Here is a 19,199-nt window from a genome sequence, read left to right on the forward strand (position 1 = left end):
GTATATATACAGTGTATATACATACATACTGTATGTACATTATTAAATTCAGAAAGTAACTATTTGAAGTCCTTATCAACAGCTTACATTATAACGTCTGGAAATTATTTTATTCTTTCTGGTACTGCTATTTGTCGAGGTACACTGACCTCTGTTTGTCTTACTGATCCGTGCTGGACCCGACATTTTGGATGTTGATGTAACACTTTGGTGCAAAAAAATTTAATAAAGCTGGTGAAAGTGTGTTTCCATCCAACGGCTTTAAACAAAATAAAAACTTGTGCATAATGACGTCACATGCTGTTTTGCGGTCAAAGTGGTCGTATCAAATTGATTTGAGATGTTTTATGTTTTCATTCATTTTCATACTGAATCGCACAACATTCAAGCTGACATTTGCAAACTAAGTTTTGCCATACAAAGGGGATTGCGCCATCAGCCTACAAATGATTAATGTTGCACAATCTGAAATAGTGCTTATGTTCCAGCTGATGGCAACACATCATATCACATATCATAAGTTAGCCTACAGAATAACTAGCAGGAGCACGGTCTAGCCTAAGTAAGTTCCACCTATGCAGCTTTGGTGTATCTAAAGGCTAACATTAGAGTAACGTTTTAAGTAAGATTTATTAAGTCAATAAGTTGTACATAGCCTGGGTGCTAAGCCCCCTCCTGTCTTTCAATCCTAGTGACGTCCCTGCTAAACCGTACAGATTAGGTAACAATAGTGAGTAATTGGTTGAAAGGTCACACTTAAAGGCTCCTCATTTAGTTCACAAAGTTCAGTCTGTTCTCTGAACCCTCGTCCTACTCCACACTGCCCCCTCAAGTTCCAAGTTATTGTCATAAGCAATACAATAGAGATGCAGACATAGGCGAGCTTGGATCTCTCGCTTCCTCCAATAATGCTCATTAAATATGTATCAGAAGAAATGTATATGTGTAATGAGAAGTAAACCGTTGTAAAAACAGTGAGCAAAAGACAAAGTATAAAGGTAAAGTGTCAAAGTCTTAAGCTCAGTAGCTCAAGAGTTCAAAAGCCTTATGGTATGGGCCTGAGCCTGTTGGTGCTGCCATACCGTCAGATAGAACAGTTTGTGGTTGGGGGTGATGGGGTCTCTGATAATCCTTGGCCTTCTTCCTGCATCACCGGGTGTAGAGGTCCTCCATGGATGTGCTGTGTAGTTTTCACTACCTTGACATGACATGTCAGAACAAGCTTGAAAGCAAAATGATTCAGTTTTCTCACTGATATCATTATCTCAATAGATGTTATTATTTGCATGTATTTGCATGCCCTAATAAGATATTAGGAACTATTCAATAATAAAAACACAATATGGAATGGTTAGTAGAGAAACGTGGAGAATACTTTAAACGTCAAGAATCTTCCAATGTTCCAGCAAAATCCAGAGAAATCTGTGATTGATATAAGGTGGTGTCCTATAGATCCTAGTCCTGAATTTATATAAATCAATATTTTCCACATTTGAACAGCATAGAAGCCAAAGGCAGCTTCGCCGTGTTTAGTTTTGACTCTGGGAACAGCCAGTAATCAAGAACCAGCCAACCTGAGAGGTCTGTGAGGTTCTACTGGGTAAGAAGATCTGATCATTTTCTTGGACCTAAACCTTTTTGATTTGATTTGATTGTGTTAGAATTTGGTAGCCAATGTAATCTGAGAACTGGAGTTATATGCTTTACCTTTTTGGTCTGGACTGTATTATATTCGCTTTGAGACACAGCTGTATATATTTGCGTGTCATCGGCATACATGTGATATGAAACCTTTTTGAAAAGTTTTGAGTTAATAGGAATATCTAAAGACTAAATAACAGATGTCCGAGAATCAATCCTTGCGGAACTCCACATGTGAAATTCTCTGATGTACAGCTACCAATTGATACAAATAATCACTGTCTTGAAGGTAGGACTTCAACTACTTCAATTCAGGACTACGTTAGAGAGGTCTTCTGGTCTATAAATATATTGTGGTCAACAGTGTCACATAAGCCTTAAGCCAGTCATCAGATCAGAACCCGTTCAGATGCTTTAAAAGTTAAATATAGTAATAATACTACTTTGCTCTTTATGTTTTTTTAATAAATTGAAGTGCATAGTATCAAGTTAATTAATGTTTTTGGTGTCATACAATTGAAGAGTCCACCTACATTAATAAATACATTGGATTTTCAGTTAAATGAGTAAGACTTGTAAAACTTTTAAATACCAGAACATTGCTGTTTTGTTATAGTATATATTTGTTGTGTCAATAACTATCCCAGATAATGAGGCTTGAACAGTACAGTATCTGTATTTTGTTCTACTGGAGGACTTCAGAAAGACTAGGATGTCTGTAAAGGTTACTAGAAATAGGAAGCATTAACACAAATTAAAATAATTAAGGAAATGGATCAAGCATGACATTTTAAAATAGTGGTGGAGTTTGAACCCTGACTGGTCTTGAGTCGGAAGTGGTGTTGCTGGCCTGTGGCCTTGTGACGGAGATTAGGGCAGATTTAGATCACAGTCTGTAGAGTAGATGATGGAGTCAGGTACAATACGTTAAGAGCAGTCAGCTGATGGTCTCAGGGAGGACATGGAAAAACATGCTGTTATATGTGTGTGTATCAGCTGTCATCTCCATGGCAACCCGGGAGACAAACTAATACCATTTTGAGTTTGCAATACCTACCTGTGGCCAGAATAGTTTTACGGCTATTTTAAAACTATATGCATGAGATTTGTGAGGGCTAAAGGAGAAGTGAAGACTGCACTACAAATTGAAATTGCACTGAAGGAATATTTTTCTTTACATTAGATGCATGAGAAATGTTAACAATTTCAAAGTAGCAACAAACACACATATTATGTACTGTATAAACGGTCATCAAGAAGGTGTCATCAGATATCCCTAACATTAGTTATTTGTAGTTATTTTAGAGTTCTCACTAAAATAATATGATAATTTGTTTTGTCATTTGTATATGAAAGGTCTGATAAATAAAATTTAACATATGAAACTTAAAGTCCTTTGAACAAAAACACATTAACAAAATAAATCAGTGTTGCTAACAGGGACGTTGTAGATCGCCCTCTGGTGGACAAAATATACAACGCCAATGCGCATAACATGGTTGACAGTCCGTTTCTTATTTTTAAAATATTCATTTATCTGAATAATTTTCATTATAAATAATTCCGATTCAGATTATACAAAAAATAATAATAATTTAATCCGCCGTTATAAATGCCGATACGATAGATCGGGAAATGCCTAATATCAGCCGATAATATCAGCCCGCCAATATATCGGTCGGGTTCTACTCTGGTGGCAGATTTGCCATTCATGTTGGATTACACGTTGCAGCAAAGTGCGAGGCCCTGTCTTACCCCGCGGATCCATGTTTGCAGACCACTGAAGCGTTGCCAAACAGACATGTCTTACAGCGAACCCTCTGAGACAATCAATCACAGGCCCTGGGCTCCTGCAAGCTGCCACCTGTCCCACTTAGAGGACACGTAAAGTACAGCACATGCAGTCACAGACTCGCCTGAATAAACTGCAGCTGGTTCTCAAAGAACCTCAATTAAAAGTTCTGTTGAATAAGTGATGAGGTAGTTGTTTGGTGTTGAGCTAAACTGGCATTATTGCGGCGTGAGCAAAGGGCTGAGACACATAATGACCCAGAGTATAGATGGTTTGATTACAGAGCAATAAGGAAGTACTGTAGTGACCTGTTAATGTTTACGATTCTCTTAAAATGCAGAGGAGTGACGTCAGTATTATGTTAGAAGCTGTGCTTTGAAATGACAAGACATCGGATACTTTTAAATCCTGGCTGAAGCCTGTAAAGTTTTGCCTCTCTACTTTTTCCATTCATTTTTTTTATTTTATTAATATTTGCATTTCATTCAAACATTTATAGATGATTTTGTTTTCATTATAGGGCCACTAAATCCCAAAACATGGAGAAAGGCATTGTGAGATTTACTGGAAGGGCATAATAATTTAATTAAATGACTAATTTGGGCTGATTCTGAACTTGAAAGCCACTTCCAAACTTTTCAGGAGCTTTCAACAGCATCTTATGGCCTTCATCGGCGAGTTACCGTTTGCTCAGTTGTCATGGAGATGGCTCAGTTGTTGTCACGTGACCTAGGTACAGAACTTCAGTCACATGACATCAGTTGCTAGTACATGGGTATATACAGTGTATGTAGGCTATATCAGCGCCTGTCTACGGAGAGCCTGTTTACTCCCTATTAAGCCCCATTGTACCGAATTTGGTTGCAGTTTGACCAGCGGCCCACTGGGGGTGATCGCGGGCAAGTGCAAAATGGATGGGAGTCTATGGAGCAAAACGGCTAAATGAATAGGAGTCTAGGGAGCTAGACGGCTAAATGCTAAATTAATGGAAGTCTATGGAGCTAGACGGCTAAATGAATGGGAGCCTATGGAGCTAGACGACTAAATGAATAGGAGCCTATGGAACTAGATGGCTAAATGAATGGGAGTCTATGGAGCCAGAAGGCAAAATGAATGGGAGTCTATGGAGTCAGAAGGCAAAATGAATGGGAGTCTATGGAGTCAGAAGGCAAAATGATTGGGAGTCTATGGAGCCAGAAGGCAAAATGAATGGGAGCTTATGGAGCTAGACGGCTAAATGAATGGGAGTCTATGGAGTTAAACGGTTAAATTTGTCTCTTTTGCCTGATTGTCGTTGAGAAATCTCAGATTTGATTGTAGACAAATTGCCAAATCAAAGCAGTCCATGAAAAATGTTTAGTAGAATAGCTAATTGCTTATTGTCATTGTTCTGTCTCTGTGTCTCTTGCAGCTTAAGATCTCATTCAACGAGTCAAGTCTCCACAGTACGTACGAGTATCCGTCCGAGAGCAGCGCGTGGGACAGCGAGGACGAGGACGAGGATGAGAAACTAGACGAAAAGCTGGCGGACGAACAGCCAAGCATGGTGGGACGCATCCACATCCCCCGACCCAGTTTCACCAGCTCGCCCACGCACACGACCAACAGTAACGGTGAGACAACATGAAGACGTGTTAATTTGGTGTTTTTGTGGTAAAAGTGCAGGTTAGATGTCCAGTTTTAACTCCTAAAGTAGCATTAATATGCCCGTCTTTTGCTGTGAAAAATCCTGCACATATTAATGCTCCTCAGAGGATGAACCCTTTCCATTTCGGACCCCCTCCCCCACCTGCTTTCCTCTTTGGATGCATATAAATACAAATAGGTGTATTTATGTGTCACTTATGCAACCGCAGAGTTAGCAGAAGGATTTTCTAGGACACACAAGATCAAGAAAAACAAAATGTATAATGAGGAAATGAAATCAAAAGCTGTAGCAAGAATATTAAAAAGAGGACTAGTGGGAATAGATAAACAAGAACCAAATGTTCAGAGCAGGATCAACAGCAATTACTTAATATGAGAAAAAAAGTGCATTCAAAGGAGAGGTTTGCAGCAAAACTGCATCATATAGTGTACTGTTACATCTTTTGTATGCACATGTAAATAAGTCACTCCAGTTCTTTGAGGGATGATGTGAAGATCTACTTTTCATTCTGCATTGCAGCACTTACCATGATGTGTCAATGTTGAGCAACTCTTTATTCCTAATACAGATATACAAACAAACGAGGTACTTTTACAATTCCACTTCAAAAATAGAGCTTTTTCCTCGGGTGGAGCATATAAAAACCTAGCAGCTTAAATCAACATCCAACTAAAAAAGTCAGCAAGGCAGTGGTGCTCATATTATGCTCTTTGGCTCTTTTCCTTACCTTTGTTGTGTTTTATATATATATATATATATATATATATACAGTGCCTTGCGAAAGTATTCGGCCCCCTTTAACTTTTCAACCTTTTGACACATTTCAGGCTTCAAACATAAAGATATAAAAAAAAATGTTTTTTGTGAAGAATCACCAACAAGTGGGACACAATTGTGAAGTGGAACAAAATCTATTGGATATTTTAAACTTTTTTAGCAAATAAAAAACTGAAAAGTGGTGTGTGCAAAATTATTCGGCCCCTTTACTTTCAGTGCAGCAAACTCACTCCAGAAGTTCAGCGAGGATCTCTGAATGATCCAATGTTGTCCTAAATGACTGATGGTGATAAATAGAATCCACCTGTGTGTGTGATCAAGTCTCTGTATAAATGCACCTGCTCTGTGATAGTCTCAGTAGGGCTGCACGATTATGGCCAAAATGGTAATCGCGATTATTTTGATCAAAATTTTGATCGCGATTATTCTACGATATTTGTTGATTTTAACCAAATAATATTTATTGTCACATAGGCATTTATAACTGGAGAGGGAGTGTGATGGACGTATCACAGAGAGACGGCATATATGAACGGGTCCAGCAAGGTCGAACGGCGGATACACACGTCGTGTGTATTAAACGTCTGAATCTTCACTGCGCTGCATTTTTATGAACATGATATTTGGCCATGGGTCACATCTTGGTCCTGTCCAGGCTTCGGTACAGCAGCTCGTCTCCCACGCTGTACTCTACCAACTGAAGTTAGCTGATTCAATAACTTCTTCTGTGTTCTTCGCCGTAGCGGCCGCCGATAACAGTTACCCGCGGAAACACTGTACAAATACAGGTTTGCCCCCTCATACTTACAATATACAGCTTGTGTAATGAAAAATTAAAACTGTAGACAAATATCAGAAGTGTGGACGGCGGCGCTGGTGGGGGGCGCAGAGAGTAAGAGGAGAGGAGTAGGACGAGAGAGCGTAGAAAGATCCAACACAGGCACGGGTTTTCAGACGAAAAAGGGTCATGTAACGCAAAATTAAACCGTATCCATATAAACAGCATTGCAGCAGATGCGAGGACATTAGCACCGGTGCGTCCTAGAAGAGCTAACTGCTAACAGACGCTACTAGCTAACAGCTAACAGACGCTACTAGCACCGACTAGCACTGGTCACTGCTGTTGTCTGAAAAACAACAAATGGGACAAAGTGTTGCGTTTGCTGGTAAACTGGTAAACCTTGAGACTGACGTATAACCGACTGCTATCTGTTGAGTTTTCCTCACGCTACTCTGTCCTCTAGTACTGTCTACATCTAGAAACTTAGCTGCACGGGGTGCAGTGAACTACTCTGACTGGCTCATGAGCAGACGGCTTTATGGAGCGGGAGATGGGCTTTGCAAAAAACCCGGAGCGTTCCATGAAATGACGCTTTAAAAAAAATAATCGCTCGATCACGCAAATTTGATCGTGGGAAGTCCAAATCGTGATCGCGATTAAAATTCGATTAATTGTGCAGCCCTAAGTCTCAGGGTTCTGTTGACAGCGCAGAGAGCATCATGAAGACCAAGGAACACACCAGGCAGGTCCGTAATACTGTTGTGGAGAAGTTTAAAGCTGGATTTGGATACAAAAAGATTTCCCAAGCTTTAAACATCCCAAGGAGCACTGTGCAAGCGATCATTTTGAAATGGAAGGAGTATCAGACCACTGCAAATCTACCAAGACCTGGCCGTCCCTGTAAAATTTCAGCTCAGACAAGGAGAAGACTGATCAGAGATGCAGCCAAGAGGCCCATGATCACTCTGGATGAACTGCAGAGAACTACAGCTGAGGTGGGAGAGTCTGTCCATAGGACAACAATCAGTTGTACACTGCACAAATCTGGCCTTCATGGAAGAGTGGCAAGAAGAAAGCCATTTCTCAAAGATATCCATAAAAAGTCTTGTCTAAAGTTTGCCACAAGCCACCTGGGAGACACACCAAACATGTGGAAGAAGGTGCTCTGGCCAGATGAAACCAAAATCGAACTTTTTGGCCACAATGCAAAACGATATGTTTGGCGTAAAAGCAACACAGCTCATCACCCTCAACACACCATCCCCACTGTCAAACATGGTGGTGGCAGCATCATGGTTTGGGCCTGCTTTTCTTCAGCAGGGACAGGGAAGATGGTTAAAATTGAGGGGAAGATGGATGCAGCCAAATACAGGACCATTCTGGATGAAAACCTGTTGGAGTCTGCAAAAGACCTGAAACTGGGACGGAGATTTATCTTCCAACAAGATAATGATCCCAAACATACAGCAAAATCTACAAAGGAATGGTTCACAAATAAACGTATCCAGGTGTTAGAATGGCCAAGTCAAAGTCCAGACCTGAATCCAATCGAGAAGCTGTGACTGAAGAACTGAAAACTGCTGTTCACAAACGCTCTCCATCCAACCTCACTGAGCTCCTGTTTTGTAATGAAGAATGGGCAAGAATTTCAGTCTCTCGATGTGCAAAACTGATAGAGACATACCCCAAGCGACTTGCAGCTGTAATCGCAGCAAAAGGTGGCTCTACAAAGTATTAACGCAAGGGGGCCGAATCATTTTGCACGCACCACTTTTCAGTTTTTTATTTGCTAAAAAAGTTTAAAATATCCAATAGATTTCGTTCCACTTCACAATTGTGTCCCACTTGTTGGTGATTCTTCACAAAAAATTAAATTTTTTATATCTTTATGTTTGAAGCCTGAAATGTGTCAAAAGGTTGAAAAGTTCAAGGGGGCCGAATACTTTCGCAAGGCACTGTGTGTGTATATATCTATCTATCTATCTATCTATCTATCTATCTATCTATCTATCTATCTCTATATATATATATATCTTTTTTGTGAATGTTATAGGTTTACAAAGTGAAAAAGCCCAAAGTCCCCCCCCCCCAAAGGCATATACCATTTCCAAAAGAAAACACTGTTCACAACCTGCTCCAAACAGCTCCATTGTAGTCCAGCCTTTACCTCCGTAACGGACGTGCAACACTTTGTAACACACGTAATGCTCGCCTAGCAGCTAGGGTAGCACGCCCTCATCCTCTGCTTCTGACTGGCTAGTAGCGATGACCTAGCTACTGCACATGTGCAACTCCCAACAAAGAAAAAAAAGTGTTTTTTGAAAGTTAAACCTATTCTGGTACAGCCTCTAAATACGAGTATGAACCTGAAAATAAGCATAATATGAGCACTTTAATTTTGGTGGAAATGACATCCCTCCTAAATTGTTTGACAGAAGAAATATAGGCGAGATCTTGGAAGAGTACAGCTGTTAACGTAATAGAAATAATCCCATTTTCAAATTTCTGGAACCGCTCCGTAGACATGACACTGAGAGCACCCAGGGGACTGTCCTGGGGATATGTGGGGCCATTTTCTGTTTCAGAGCTGAGAACACTACAATAGAATAAAGCTCATTTAGGTATTTTAAAAAAAAAAGAAAAAAAAAGAAAATCAGTCTCTTGATGACATCACAAGTTTGAGACTTACTTCTCTGGTTTCTGGCCTTGAGAGAGAGAGAGAGCAGATCATGTTCACAAGTGTTGACCTGATTTTTCCTATGCCATTGAAATAACATATTGGAATTGTTCATTCAGCTGAGGCTGAGTCACAGGGGCTCTTCGGTTGATTCTTCAGTTCTGTGGTATTTTTAATGTCTTTATGTGTCCACCAACCCTTTTCAGTTAGCCTCAGAGTTCAGCCACGGTTCTACTTTCTCACTTTTGCGTTGGCCAATCATAGAAAATGCACATGAGACAGCTGTTTTTCTCTTCTTAAAGCTGATTGGCGTTGGTATGGTTTTGGCTGTACAATGACGTAAAACAACATGGCAGCATTTAGGAATGAATGTATAATGAGTTGTCATGACATACTGTAGATGAAGAGTACCTACATTGCTTAGGAAATGAGGTCAATAATTAAAATGGAAACAGGATGAATTTAAAGGAGAGACATTTAGTTAAAAGCTAAACCAGCTTTTTCCCTCATATCAACCTAGTCTGATCAGGCCATTGCTTCTTTATTATGTCAGCGTCACTCCCCCATGTTCACGGTGCAAGATACAGACATTAGGTAGGAAGACAGAGACCTCTACTGGACAAATCGTGAAACACATTCAAATGTAGTTTGTTTTTCCATTTTTACTTCATCAGCTCACTTACTACTTCAAAAAAGCAGTATCTCATACATATTGCTAGGTTTTCCATGTTATTGAAATATTACTAAATTATTTTTGCAATTTAAAAACAAAGTAGTATACCAGATATAATATTAAAAGGGATGGCTGTTTAACAGTGGCTCATGGAGAAAACATTTTAGAAATAGATGATGTCTTTGTATTGTGTGCAGACCTTTCCAGCTACATTCCCAAGCACTCTGTGGACTTCAGCGCCTGGCAGGAGCACAAACATGAGGACAGTGTTGACCAGGAGGACACCACTTCCCAACACACACAGATGACAGAGGAAGTCATGGTGAGAGACGACTCCTCTATTCAGCGAACACACAGTTTCTGTACCAGGTCTCCTTTCATTTCAGCTTCACATGTCCAAATGTCTTGTTTTACCAAAGCCCGAATCCATTCACTCCACAGTGATATATGCCTCTGAGAAAGATTATAAACAACATTTTACCAAATGTTCAGTTGGTAACTTTTAAGAGTTGCAAGTCTGCTAAACCGTACACTAAAATATGTTTTTTGAAAACATTTGAGGAAAGAAATAGGCAAGGCCCTAACTAAACTTTGATTCATTTTTGATCAGCGCTTCCTAGGTTCACAGTTTGATCACGAGATCACGAGTGGCCATTGCCACCACGTTAGAGACTGCTCTGATTGGTTGTTTTCCTTAGGCCAATAGGAGCACCAGGATGAGGAAGAGGACATGGTTTCCAAAAAGGTTTTAGCTTTAAAGTGACCGTTGATTGACTGAGATCTTGTGTCTTGATTTTGGGCAGTGGAGAACCCCTTTTTCCATCCATTATGGATTGATTATGGATTGTGCCTTTTAGGATGATTTAGGAAAGTGAAAGATGAGTCTAAAATTGTCGGACAATTCTTTATGTCCGACAATTTGATAAACAAATATGTATATTATGCTTTAGTAAATTAAATCCCGGTTAACAAAACTGGTGAAATGACATCAATACTTTAATAAATAACCGGTAGAGTCCGGTGAGACATATTCAAGTTTTTGTTCTGCTCGTTCAACGCGGAGGTCTTAACATGTTGGTGCTGGAGAGTTGTCCTTTGGGTCTCTATGCAGGAATTCAAATGTCTCCTCTCTCCTCAGCTCACACCTGCAGACAGCTCATCCCTGTCAGACTACAGCAGCGAGCCCGCTCTTTACTTCTGATCAGAGGGACCAATCAGCTGTACCGTAGCACCCCCCCTCCCCCCAAGGGACCAGCCTGACCTGCCTCCAGCTCTACACTCCAGCCGTCTCCAAGCACATCTTCCTGCTCAGACAGGAAACACAGTATTTAGTCTTTGTTTTTTCATAGCAGAGGAGCTTTTTTTGCCAGGTGGCCGGTGTTTCCATTCCCAACCTTCTTCTTGACCTGCCGCAAAGAATCCAAAAGCAGCTGGACTGTGTTTGCCCTTACGATCCTGGACAGTTGATCTGTCAGCCTCCCTCCCTCCCTCATTTCCTCGCCCTCACTAACAAAATATCGGACAGAATCAAATCCATTGTCAAAACCTAGAGAGACGTCTGCCTTCCTCACCAGACTCCAGAAGAAGTTCGAGTCCCCCCCCCCCTCCGGTGATTCTCTTGGTTTTGACTTCAACATTTGCTTCCAGTTTTTGGGGAGGATGTAGACAAGCGTGAGTGACCAAACTCCTTTAAAGAACAGGAAGCCGCCAGTGCCCACGCGTAGGTGACGCCACGGCGACAGAGTTCAGTGTTAGCATGGAAACATGTGTTTAGGATGTCCAAAAAAACCTAGGGTTGGCGGAGGACGTGTCTGCTTGTGTCGCTCGCTGGCACACTCAAACACACAAAAACAACAACAAAAAATGATAAAAGGGTGCCACAATTGTAGTTTCTTTGTCTCTTTGTTTCTTTTTGTATCTGCATGTTTTTGATTTCAGCCAACAGCTTGGTTGGTTCTCTTTGACGGTAACGCTTCGGGATGCCTTTTTCAGTTTTCGGACGTTTCCTGGCAAACTTTGCCTGTATTAAAACTGCTGGATGTTCAGTAGAAGAGTGTCAACAGCAGGCAAACTTCAACACACTTCCTTTCTTAGTGACAAGGGAGGGAAAATATGCACCCCAGGGATCATTTCTGTCAGGCAGCAGCAACTGATTCTGATTACCTGCCTGAAAAAGTGCCCTTGGCCAATGTCTGTATGTCCGTAACTCTGGTGACAAACAAAACTCATCATACTGTAGAATGTTTCTGTGTATGCTCGATCAAGGTATTTGTGTCATGTTTATCAAAAGCTGTCAGCTGTCGCCTTTTTTATTCTGGCTTCTTGTGTATTTATTCCTGCTTAAAGTTGAAGTTTGCATGTCTGAGACCTGCTCATGTACAAAAAAAAACAGTTTTTGTAAAGAGACATTTGCTGGTGTGGAAGGAACCGGGTGCGGACAGCCCCGCTGGACGTTGTTTTTGTGTTGTTGTTTTCCAGTCGGACCTCATGTACTTTGACATTCCACAAGAGGAAGAAGCCGGTCTATCGAAGTAACAAAGGCAAAACAACCATCACGATCATTCGTAATATGGCATGTTTGTGAGAGCGAATGCAAGATTGTGTGCGTTTTGAAAGAAGATGTCAGGATTTTTTAAATTAAGATTGTTTTATATACAAGAATGCACCAAGATAATTTTTTTTTTTTTTTTTAACTCATTATGCCAAGTGATTAAAGTGTTGCTGTAACGGCGTCACATTCATTCTTGACCCAGCCCAGGATCGAACCTTCGGCCAGTATTGTTGTACAGTTTTCACCTTATTTTCATATATACCAATATTTCTTTCTTACTCCTGTCATTGCTTTGGTTTCTCCAATCAGTGTTCAGCATCAAGAGTTGGTCTTGGCTGTTAGGAGATGCAACGTTCTGTCCTTGTCTGATGAATTTAGGAACTCTCTGTTTTGTCTGGAGTCTTGATGTTTAATGTCTTTGCACTGTCTTACTTTTAGCTTTGTTCTGCACCTCATGAGAAGCAACAGAGTAGGCGACGGAGGATACGTGCACTTAAAAAGAAGTCTAGTTGAAGAGTTTTGTTTTTGAAACAGAAGCCACTATTGACAACTCTTATTACACAACCACTGATTGTATGTCAGATACAGTAGATATGAGAAAGGATTTGGAGCCCTTGGTTGGCGGAAAAACACTTTTTAGACCTGCAGGTATTGACCTTTTTCTTTTTTTATCTGAATGAATAGCATTTTGGAATAGATCTCTTCAGATGTATATGGTGAATGCACTGCCGATTAATGCCATGTCCACTGTTTTTACTCCATTTGCCACAGCATTGCATCAAGTCTTATGATTGTTGACCTCGTCGCCACAAGCTGTATCCCGAGTGTATAGTTTTCCACACAGGTCCAGGTCCTCACATTTGGCCTGAAATAAGCCCACAAATCCCCCTAAAGTCCTTCTTTTTAGTCATTGTTATAAGTCAGTTCAGCTCTACTGTAGACACTGCTCTGCTTTCAAGGACCACACCAGTGATTCAGGGTGTTTCAGCCCCTTTACTGCGAATCACAACAGTGATTTTGGAGTCAGAATGTATTTTTGAACTATTCCAGATGTCCATTCGGTTTCCTCTCAATTTCATATGGTATAAAAATCCACTAGAAGACTCGTTCTTGACTTGTCACACAGTGAACCCATTATGGTTGTGTTGTCGTGCTGGGTATCATTTCAAACTTTTTTTTTATACCTTTCACGAATCACTCTTTCTATAACTTTTTTTTTTTTTTAGTCTACACTTCTCAAATTAGTTGAAAAGTGGACATTTCAATCATATTGTCTGAAAAGAAAAATTATGAATCAGAGCAAGCATTCTATACTCCATGCTTGGCGCTACAGGCACATTTCAGTCAGTACCAAATATCCAGCCCTATTACATGCAGTGCAGAAATTTTAAATTGATCTACACAGAGGACATTATCATAATGTAGGGTGAATGCAACTGAAAAGAATGCAGATGTGTACTGTGATGGATTACATAACTCAACAGTCAACTAAATACATATCCATAACACGCGGAAATGGCCAATGGCAAAACCAATGGCTGCTTGCAGAAGCATAACAGTCAGCAAAAATGTTAAGTACACATGATTTGTAATTAAGGAGCTAAAAGACCCCAAATACATTGCAAAGTTAAATTTGGCCCATAAAGTGCCGGACTTGGACCTGCTGTGGTCAAATCACCTGCTTATGGATCCATCTGTGCTAAGTGCTGCCTTCAATGTCCAAAAGCCTAAAGAAGGCATCAACTTCAAGTGGGAATCTTTAGCGTTCTGTCCTTCAGTTCACAGAAGGACCAAAAAGGCAGAGTGAAATGTGGGAATCCCCACTAACTGTCTCGAATGACGCCAGTGAGGACCTTTCTGATGGCCACCAGTGGGACACAGACACACACCACTTGACTTCTGAAGTGTACATGCAGCCTCTCACTGCCTACTCCTGTTGCATAGGGAGCCATTTGTGTTGGTCACCCTGTAGCAACTCTGTGGTAGAAGCTTCATCTTGTTCCCCCTTTACTTTCCCACTCGTCTGTAAATCTACATTGCAGCAGATGTGCTTACTGTAAAGTTGTCAATGATTTGGACTAAGAAAAGAAAGTGATGTCACGCTTGTACAAAAATGAAAGCTCAATAAATAGAAAACTTGAACAAATGTAAATAGTGTCTACGTGTCATTTCCATCCTAAGAAGCACCATCTTAGCTTTTCTTGACATTTGACAGTAAGCGAGGGAGATCTGAATTGAACATTGGAGATAAAATACATAACATCTTAAATCTCCAGAACAAAAATTACAACAGCCTGGTGCATATATTACAAATCTGCCCTGTTGTCTGTTTTGTCAAAACAAAAGTCATGGTAGTGATAATACATTTATTAGAATAAGAAACTTACAATAAATCAAATCTATTACAATGAGTCCAGAGTGGAGTATAAACAGTTAAAAGTGCAGAGTCAAGTGTTGCTGTTGAGGTCAAAACGAGAGTTGAGTGACATTTCACTGGCATTATTGAGCCTTTCTCCGGGGCTCTGTGGCTTTACTCAGGTTTCCTGCCTCTTGCTTCAGGACGCTCAGAAGGGACTGGGAACTCTCCAAGATCTGGGGGGGGGGGGAATCAGATTAAATATACTGTAGAAGTTAAAACATTACAACCCTAGCTGATGGTTTGGTTTATACAGTAAAGGTAATTAAGAAGGGGCCAGGCACTGCTGCCCTGTCTTTGTTGTTCTTTAATAAGAGCAGCTTTGCGTGTGTGTTTTGCAGTGTGTGTGTGTGTGTGTGTGTGTGTGTGTGTGTGTGTGTGTGTGTGTGTGTGTGTGTGTGTGTGTTGTGTGTGTGTGTGTGTGTGTGTGTGTGTGTGTGTGTGTGTGTGTGTGTGAGAGAATCGGGGGTTCGGCATCAGTAAACGGGATGTGCCTGTGGGAGATGAGACTGCTCCAGAAGGACAACAGAATGGTGCGTCACTGACTATAAATGTACATGCTGTGCAGTATCAGGTTGTGCCGTCAAGATATTTGGCAGCCTTATAATAATAATAAATCCTTTTATCTAAATTGTGTCAGTTTAGGGGTCCTTCACATGAAAATCTTGGGGAACCACCTGGCTAATCTACCGTGGCTGGCCCAACTGGCTAGGCAGTTTCATCTAAAGGCTATGGCCTGCTCAGTTGTCCAACCACTATCACTGTACAACTAGTTCCACTTAGTCTAGCTTTGACAGACCCTCTTCCGCAGCGCTACAAAGGAGGGTCCGGCTAGTCCACACAACATTGCTGGAGAGGAGAAAAACGTCAATACAAACTAGGTTCTACTAGACTTACCAGTAGCCACTAGCATTCCCACTGGTATGAGAAATATTTTTATACAGGTCTTCCCAGAAAAGGACACAATTTCAACATGAATTTGTGTCTACAGAGACATCTGGTTGGCGCCCTCTCAATAACGACACAGAGAAGGCTCAACAGTAGGTTCCAGCCTCTTTACCTGCACCCACACACTCTACACCCTGCCCTGCATGGCTAAGCAATCAAACTAAGACAGCCACACTAACCAGCCTAGCTGAGCGAACTGATCAACCAGGCCCATTCAAATGGCGGCCCAGAAGCAACCTGGACTGGCCCAGCCGGTCTCGACGGTCCCAACCAGAAAAGTCAAGAAAAATAAGTTTTTTTAAGCACTTTTTGACATGCCTGGGTCAGATGGAACCAAATTCAAAAGAGAAAAAATTATTCCAGCAAAACCCACCAAAACCCAACCCAGTAATGTGATTACTGAACATTTAAGAAAATAGTTGTTTTTTTAAAAACTGATCCCAGCTGCTTAGAGTCCAGGGTTTTGTCTTTAAATAGCTTGTTTTGTACAACAAAAAAACCCAAATATTCAATTCACAATAATATGAAACAGAAGGGTGCAGTTGAAACGGGTCACATGCTTATTTCACAGATCATGTTGTGTTTTACCGGGCTTTTTCAATATAAAATCAAGCCACACGGAGCGCCGCTATTGTGCCCCGTGGCTGCAACACAAGTGCCTGAAAGTACGGTGGCCGCTACAGAAACCAAAACTTTGAATCCAAATTTTACAAACTATTCCAAGTTGGAATGGTTCTCGATGCCTACACCTTCACACCTTAGTGTAAGCAGCCTCCGTCTCTGCGATGGTGCGGTCGAACGTGGCGCGGGCGGCAAGTCTTTGGGCCAGGCTCTCGTTGACTCGACTCAACTTCTCTGAAAGGACGCGGATGTCGTGCTGCAGTCGTTCCTTCTCCTCTTCCTCCTGCTTGATCTGACTGTTCAACTCCTCTCGCTTGGAGCACAGGTCCTCAATACCTGACAGAGACAAAAAGCTTGAAAAATGTCAGTATTTACACACATATCTAAATCACATGAAGATAAAAAAATGATTGCATCAGTAGTGAAATGATTAGTCAGAGTTATGGATTAGTCTATAACAGAAAAGAACATCCAAAAGCTACTGCTTTCAGCATCTAAAATGTGAGGAGTCAATGCTTTTCTCTGTTTCATATCAAGGTAACTGAATATCTTTGAGGATTTAGACTGTTACCTTGGGTTCTGGGCTTTTAATAGGTTAAAGCAGGGGTCTTCAACAGGGGGTCCGCGACCCCTAGGGGGTCCACGGGGGTACTGCATGGGGGTCGCGAAAGTTTTGGTTGATTAGACTTTTTTTTATATTCCCCCCCCCCGCCCCCCCAGCAATTTTTTCCACTAATTGAAATGTCTTTAAATCCACATTAACATGAATTCAACACACTGTAGTAAACAGATAAATGGAGGCAGAAGATGTCTTTCAGTCATCAATGCACACATGGCACTATAGGACCAGTTTGATATAACACAATTTTATACAATATATATAATTAGGGGGTCCCCGCTCCATCTCGCCATCAGTTTGGGGGTCCTTGGCCTGGAAAACGTTGAAGACCCCTGGGTTAAAGGATTAATCCAAACATGGACACATTCATTGATTAAGACAATAAATGTTAGTCACAGCTCATTATTTATTAGTATCACAATCTCAGTTCATTAAATTTGTATTAACTTTTAATAATCTAAAGCCCAAATTCTATTTGAAACCCTTAAAAACAAGTTAAACAATTCACTCACAAATATAACATACTATCACTTATGAAGTAAAACTCATATAGAAAACTCTACAAACAGATGGGTTGTATACTGTGTTTGGGCTGTGTCTGCATAATAACACAAATCTAATGAATCTGAATTAATTCTTAAAAAAAGGGTAATTTATTTGACATTTAGTTTTATTTTTTATTAATTTCTGTGGGCTATCATTAGGTACCAAAAAGTACATCAAATAAAAGCAAAACAACAAGGGGGGGGAGAAGAAAAAATAGAATTTCATCAAATCAGAATTTAACATTTCAGGCTAGTTTTGTTTTGACCAGTCATAAAAGTAGAATTCCACCTTCAAACTGGTTTTGGCAACCTGCCAAAGGGACGCAGCCTTCTCCTAGATTAACCAGCAGCTGACAGGTGAAAGGGGTTAACGTTACTTCGTTCATGTTTCTTTCTCAGAAACTAAAAAACACGTTGGCTGTCCATGTGTTATTGATTTCTTTTGGGGGGGGGAAACGACCAACACATTTGTTTTACCTACTCCAAGTTTTTTTTATTATAGCTGTAAGCCCTCAGTTGAACTATCGTGGTCTGTATGCACAGGGTTGAGGGCTGCTTTCCAGGTGATAGACAGAGCATAATCTGTAAAGTAAAGTGTTAATCACATTGCACCAGAGTGTATCCTGTTCCGGTAAAATAAACTAGAACAGTTCAAGGAGAGCAGATAAGCCCAACATCACAGGTGTCTGTACGTTAACGTGATCCTACAAAGTGAGTATGTTGGGAGACAACATTATCTTTAGATGAAACGTATCTGGACGACATTAAAGCGCGTTAACCATTGGAGTTTAACGTTAGCTAGCTGGACAGTGAAATGTCTTTGTGGCAACATATTCAAAAGGACAACGTTCCCGAATTCTGCACCCCGTCGCCAAAACAGCACCTTGCAGTTAACTTGAACCACCAGCATCACACCTTTTTCAGTGACTAGTACTAATCTATAGAAAACGTTATTGACAAGATAAATAAGTTAAAGTCACCTACATTTAACAAGTTCATTGTTGTAAGTCTGCAGAGCAGCAGCCTGTTGAGTCATGTTGGATTTTAATTAGCTAACGTCCGCCTAGCTAAATGAACTAGCTAACGACGTAAGATTTAACCGGGGCTAGGCACCCCTTAAGATAGCTAGCTAGTTACTTGTTGTCTAGCTAAATTCTTGCGGCTGGCCAACTTGTCATCTGTCTCTTTTTGTATCCAAAAAAATACAAGCGCCTCCCCACAGAACAGTGTTTCCAACGAAACGCTTGTACATGGCGGTTTTCCCGGACAACGGATCCACTTCTTCTTCTTTGGGGGTTTACGGCAGCCGGCATCCAAAAAGTTGCGTTGCTGCCATCTATGGAACTAGCACCATAATGCACTAACCAGTAACTTTAAAAAAAAAAGTTACCAGTTACCTTACTTGATATGGAGAATATGTGCCTCCCTTTGTTTTATTGATTCCCGGCCACACAATACTTTTACCCTCCACCTTGGATGTTATGTTGACATTATGGTTTCCATTTGAGCA

General features: G+C 40.8%; 2 protein-coding genes across 4 annotated transcripts in view; one reads left to right on the forward strand and one right to left on the reverse strand.

Moving 5' to 3' along the window:
• Positions 1–14,625, forward strand: part of tprn (taperin) — a 37,366-nt gene extending 22,741 nt beyond the window's left edge. Inside the window, exons 2-4 of the mRNA XM_032539807.1 lie at positions 4,845–5,046; positions 10,187–10,311; positions 11,128–14,625. Coding sequence (XP_032395698.1) covers positions 4,845–5,046; positions 10,187–10,311; positions 11,128–11,190 — 390 coding nt within the window. The 3' untranslated portion in view covers positions 11,191–14,625. The remainder of the gene's footprint in view (positions 1–4,844; positions 5,047–10,186; positions 10,312–11,127) is intronic.
• A 264-nt stretch (positions 14,626–14,889) lies between these two features.
• The window catches only part of ssna1 (Sjogren syndrome nuclear autoantigen 1), a 5,894-nt gene continuing 1,584 nt past the window's right edge, over positions 14,890–19,199 (reverse strand). For 2 of the 3 annotated variants that reach the window (XM_032539823.1, XM_032539824.1), the window contains exons 3-4: positions 16,662–16,861; positions 14,890–15,132 (exon numbers count right to left, since the gene is read on the reverse strand). In XM_032539823.1, the coding sequence (XP_032395714.1) occupies positions 15,040–15,132; positions 16,662–16,861 (293 nt within the window). In that variant the 3' untranslated portion in view covers positions 14,890–15,039. Of the gene's footprint in view, positions 15,133–16,661; positions 16,862–18,673; positions 18,989–19,199 lie in introns of those variants that run through there. The other variant, XM_032539825.1, reaches the window with a different exon arrangement.

The sequence above is a fragment of the Etheostoma spectabile genome, chromosome 16, assembly GCF_008692095.1.
Source record: "Etheostoma spectabile isolate EspeVRDwgs_2016 chromosome 16, UIUC_Espe_1.0, whole genome shotgun sequence".
NCBI classification, from domain to species: Eukaryota; Metazoa; Chordata; class Actinopteri; order Perciformes; family Percidae; genus Etheostoma; species Etheostoma spectabile.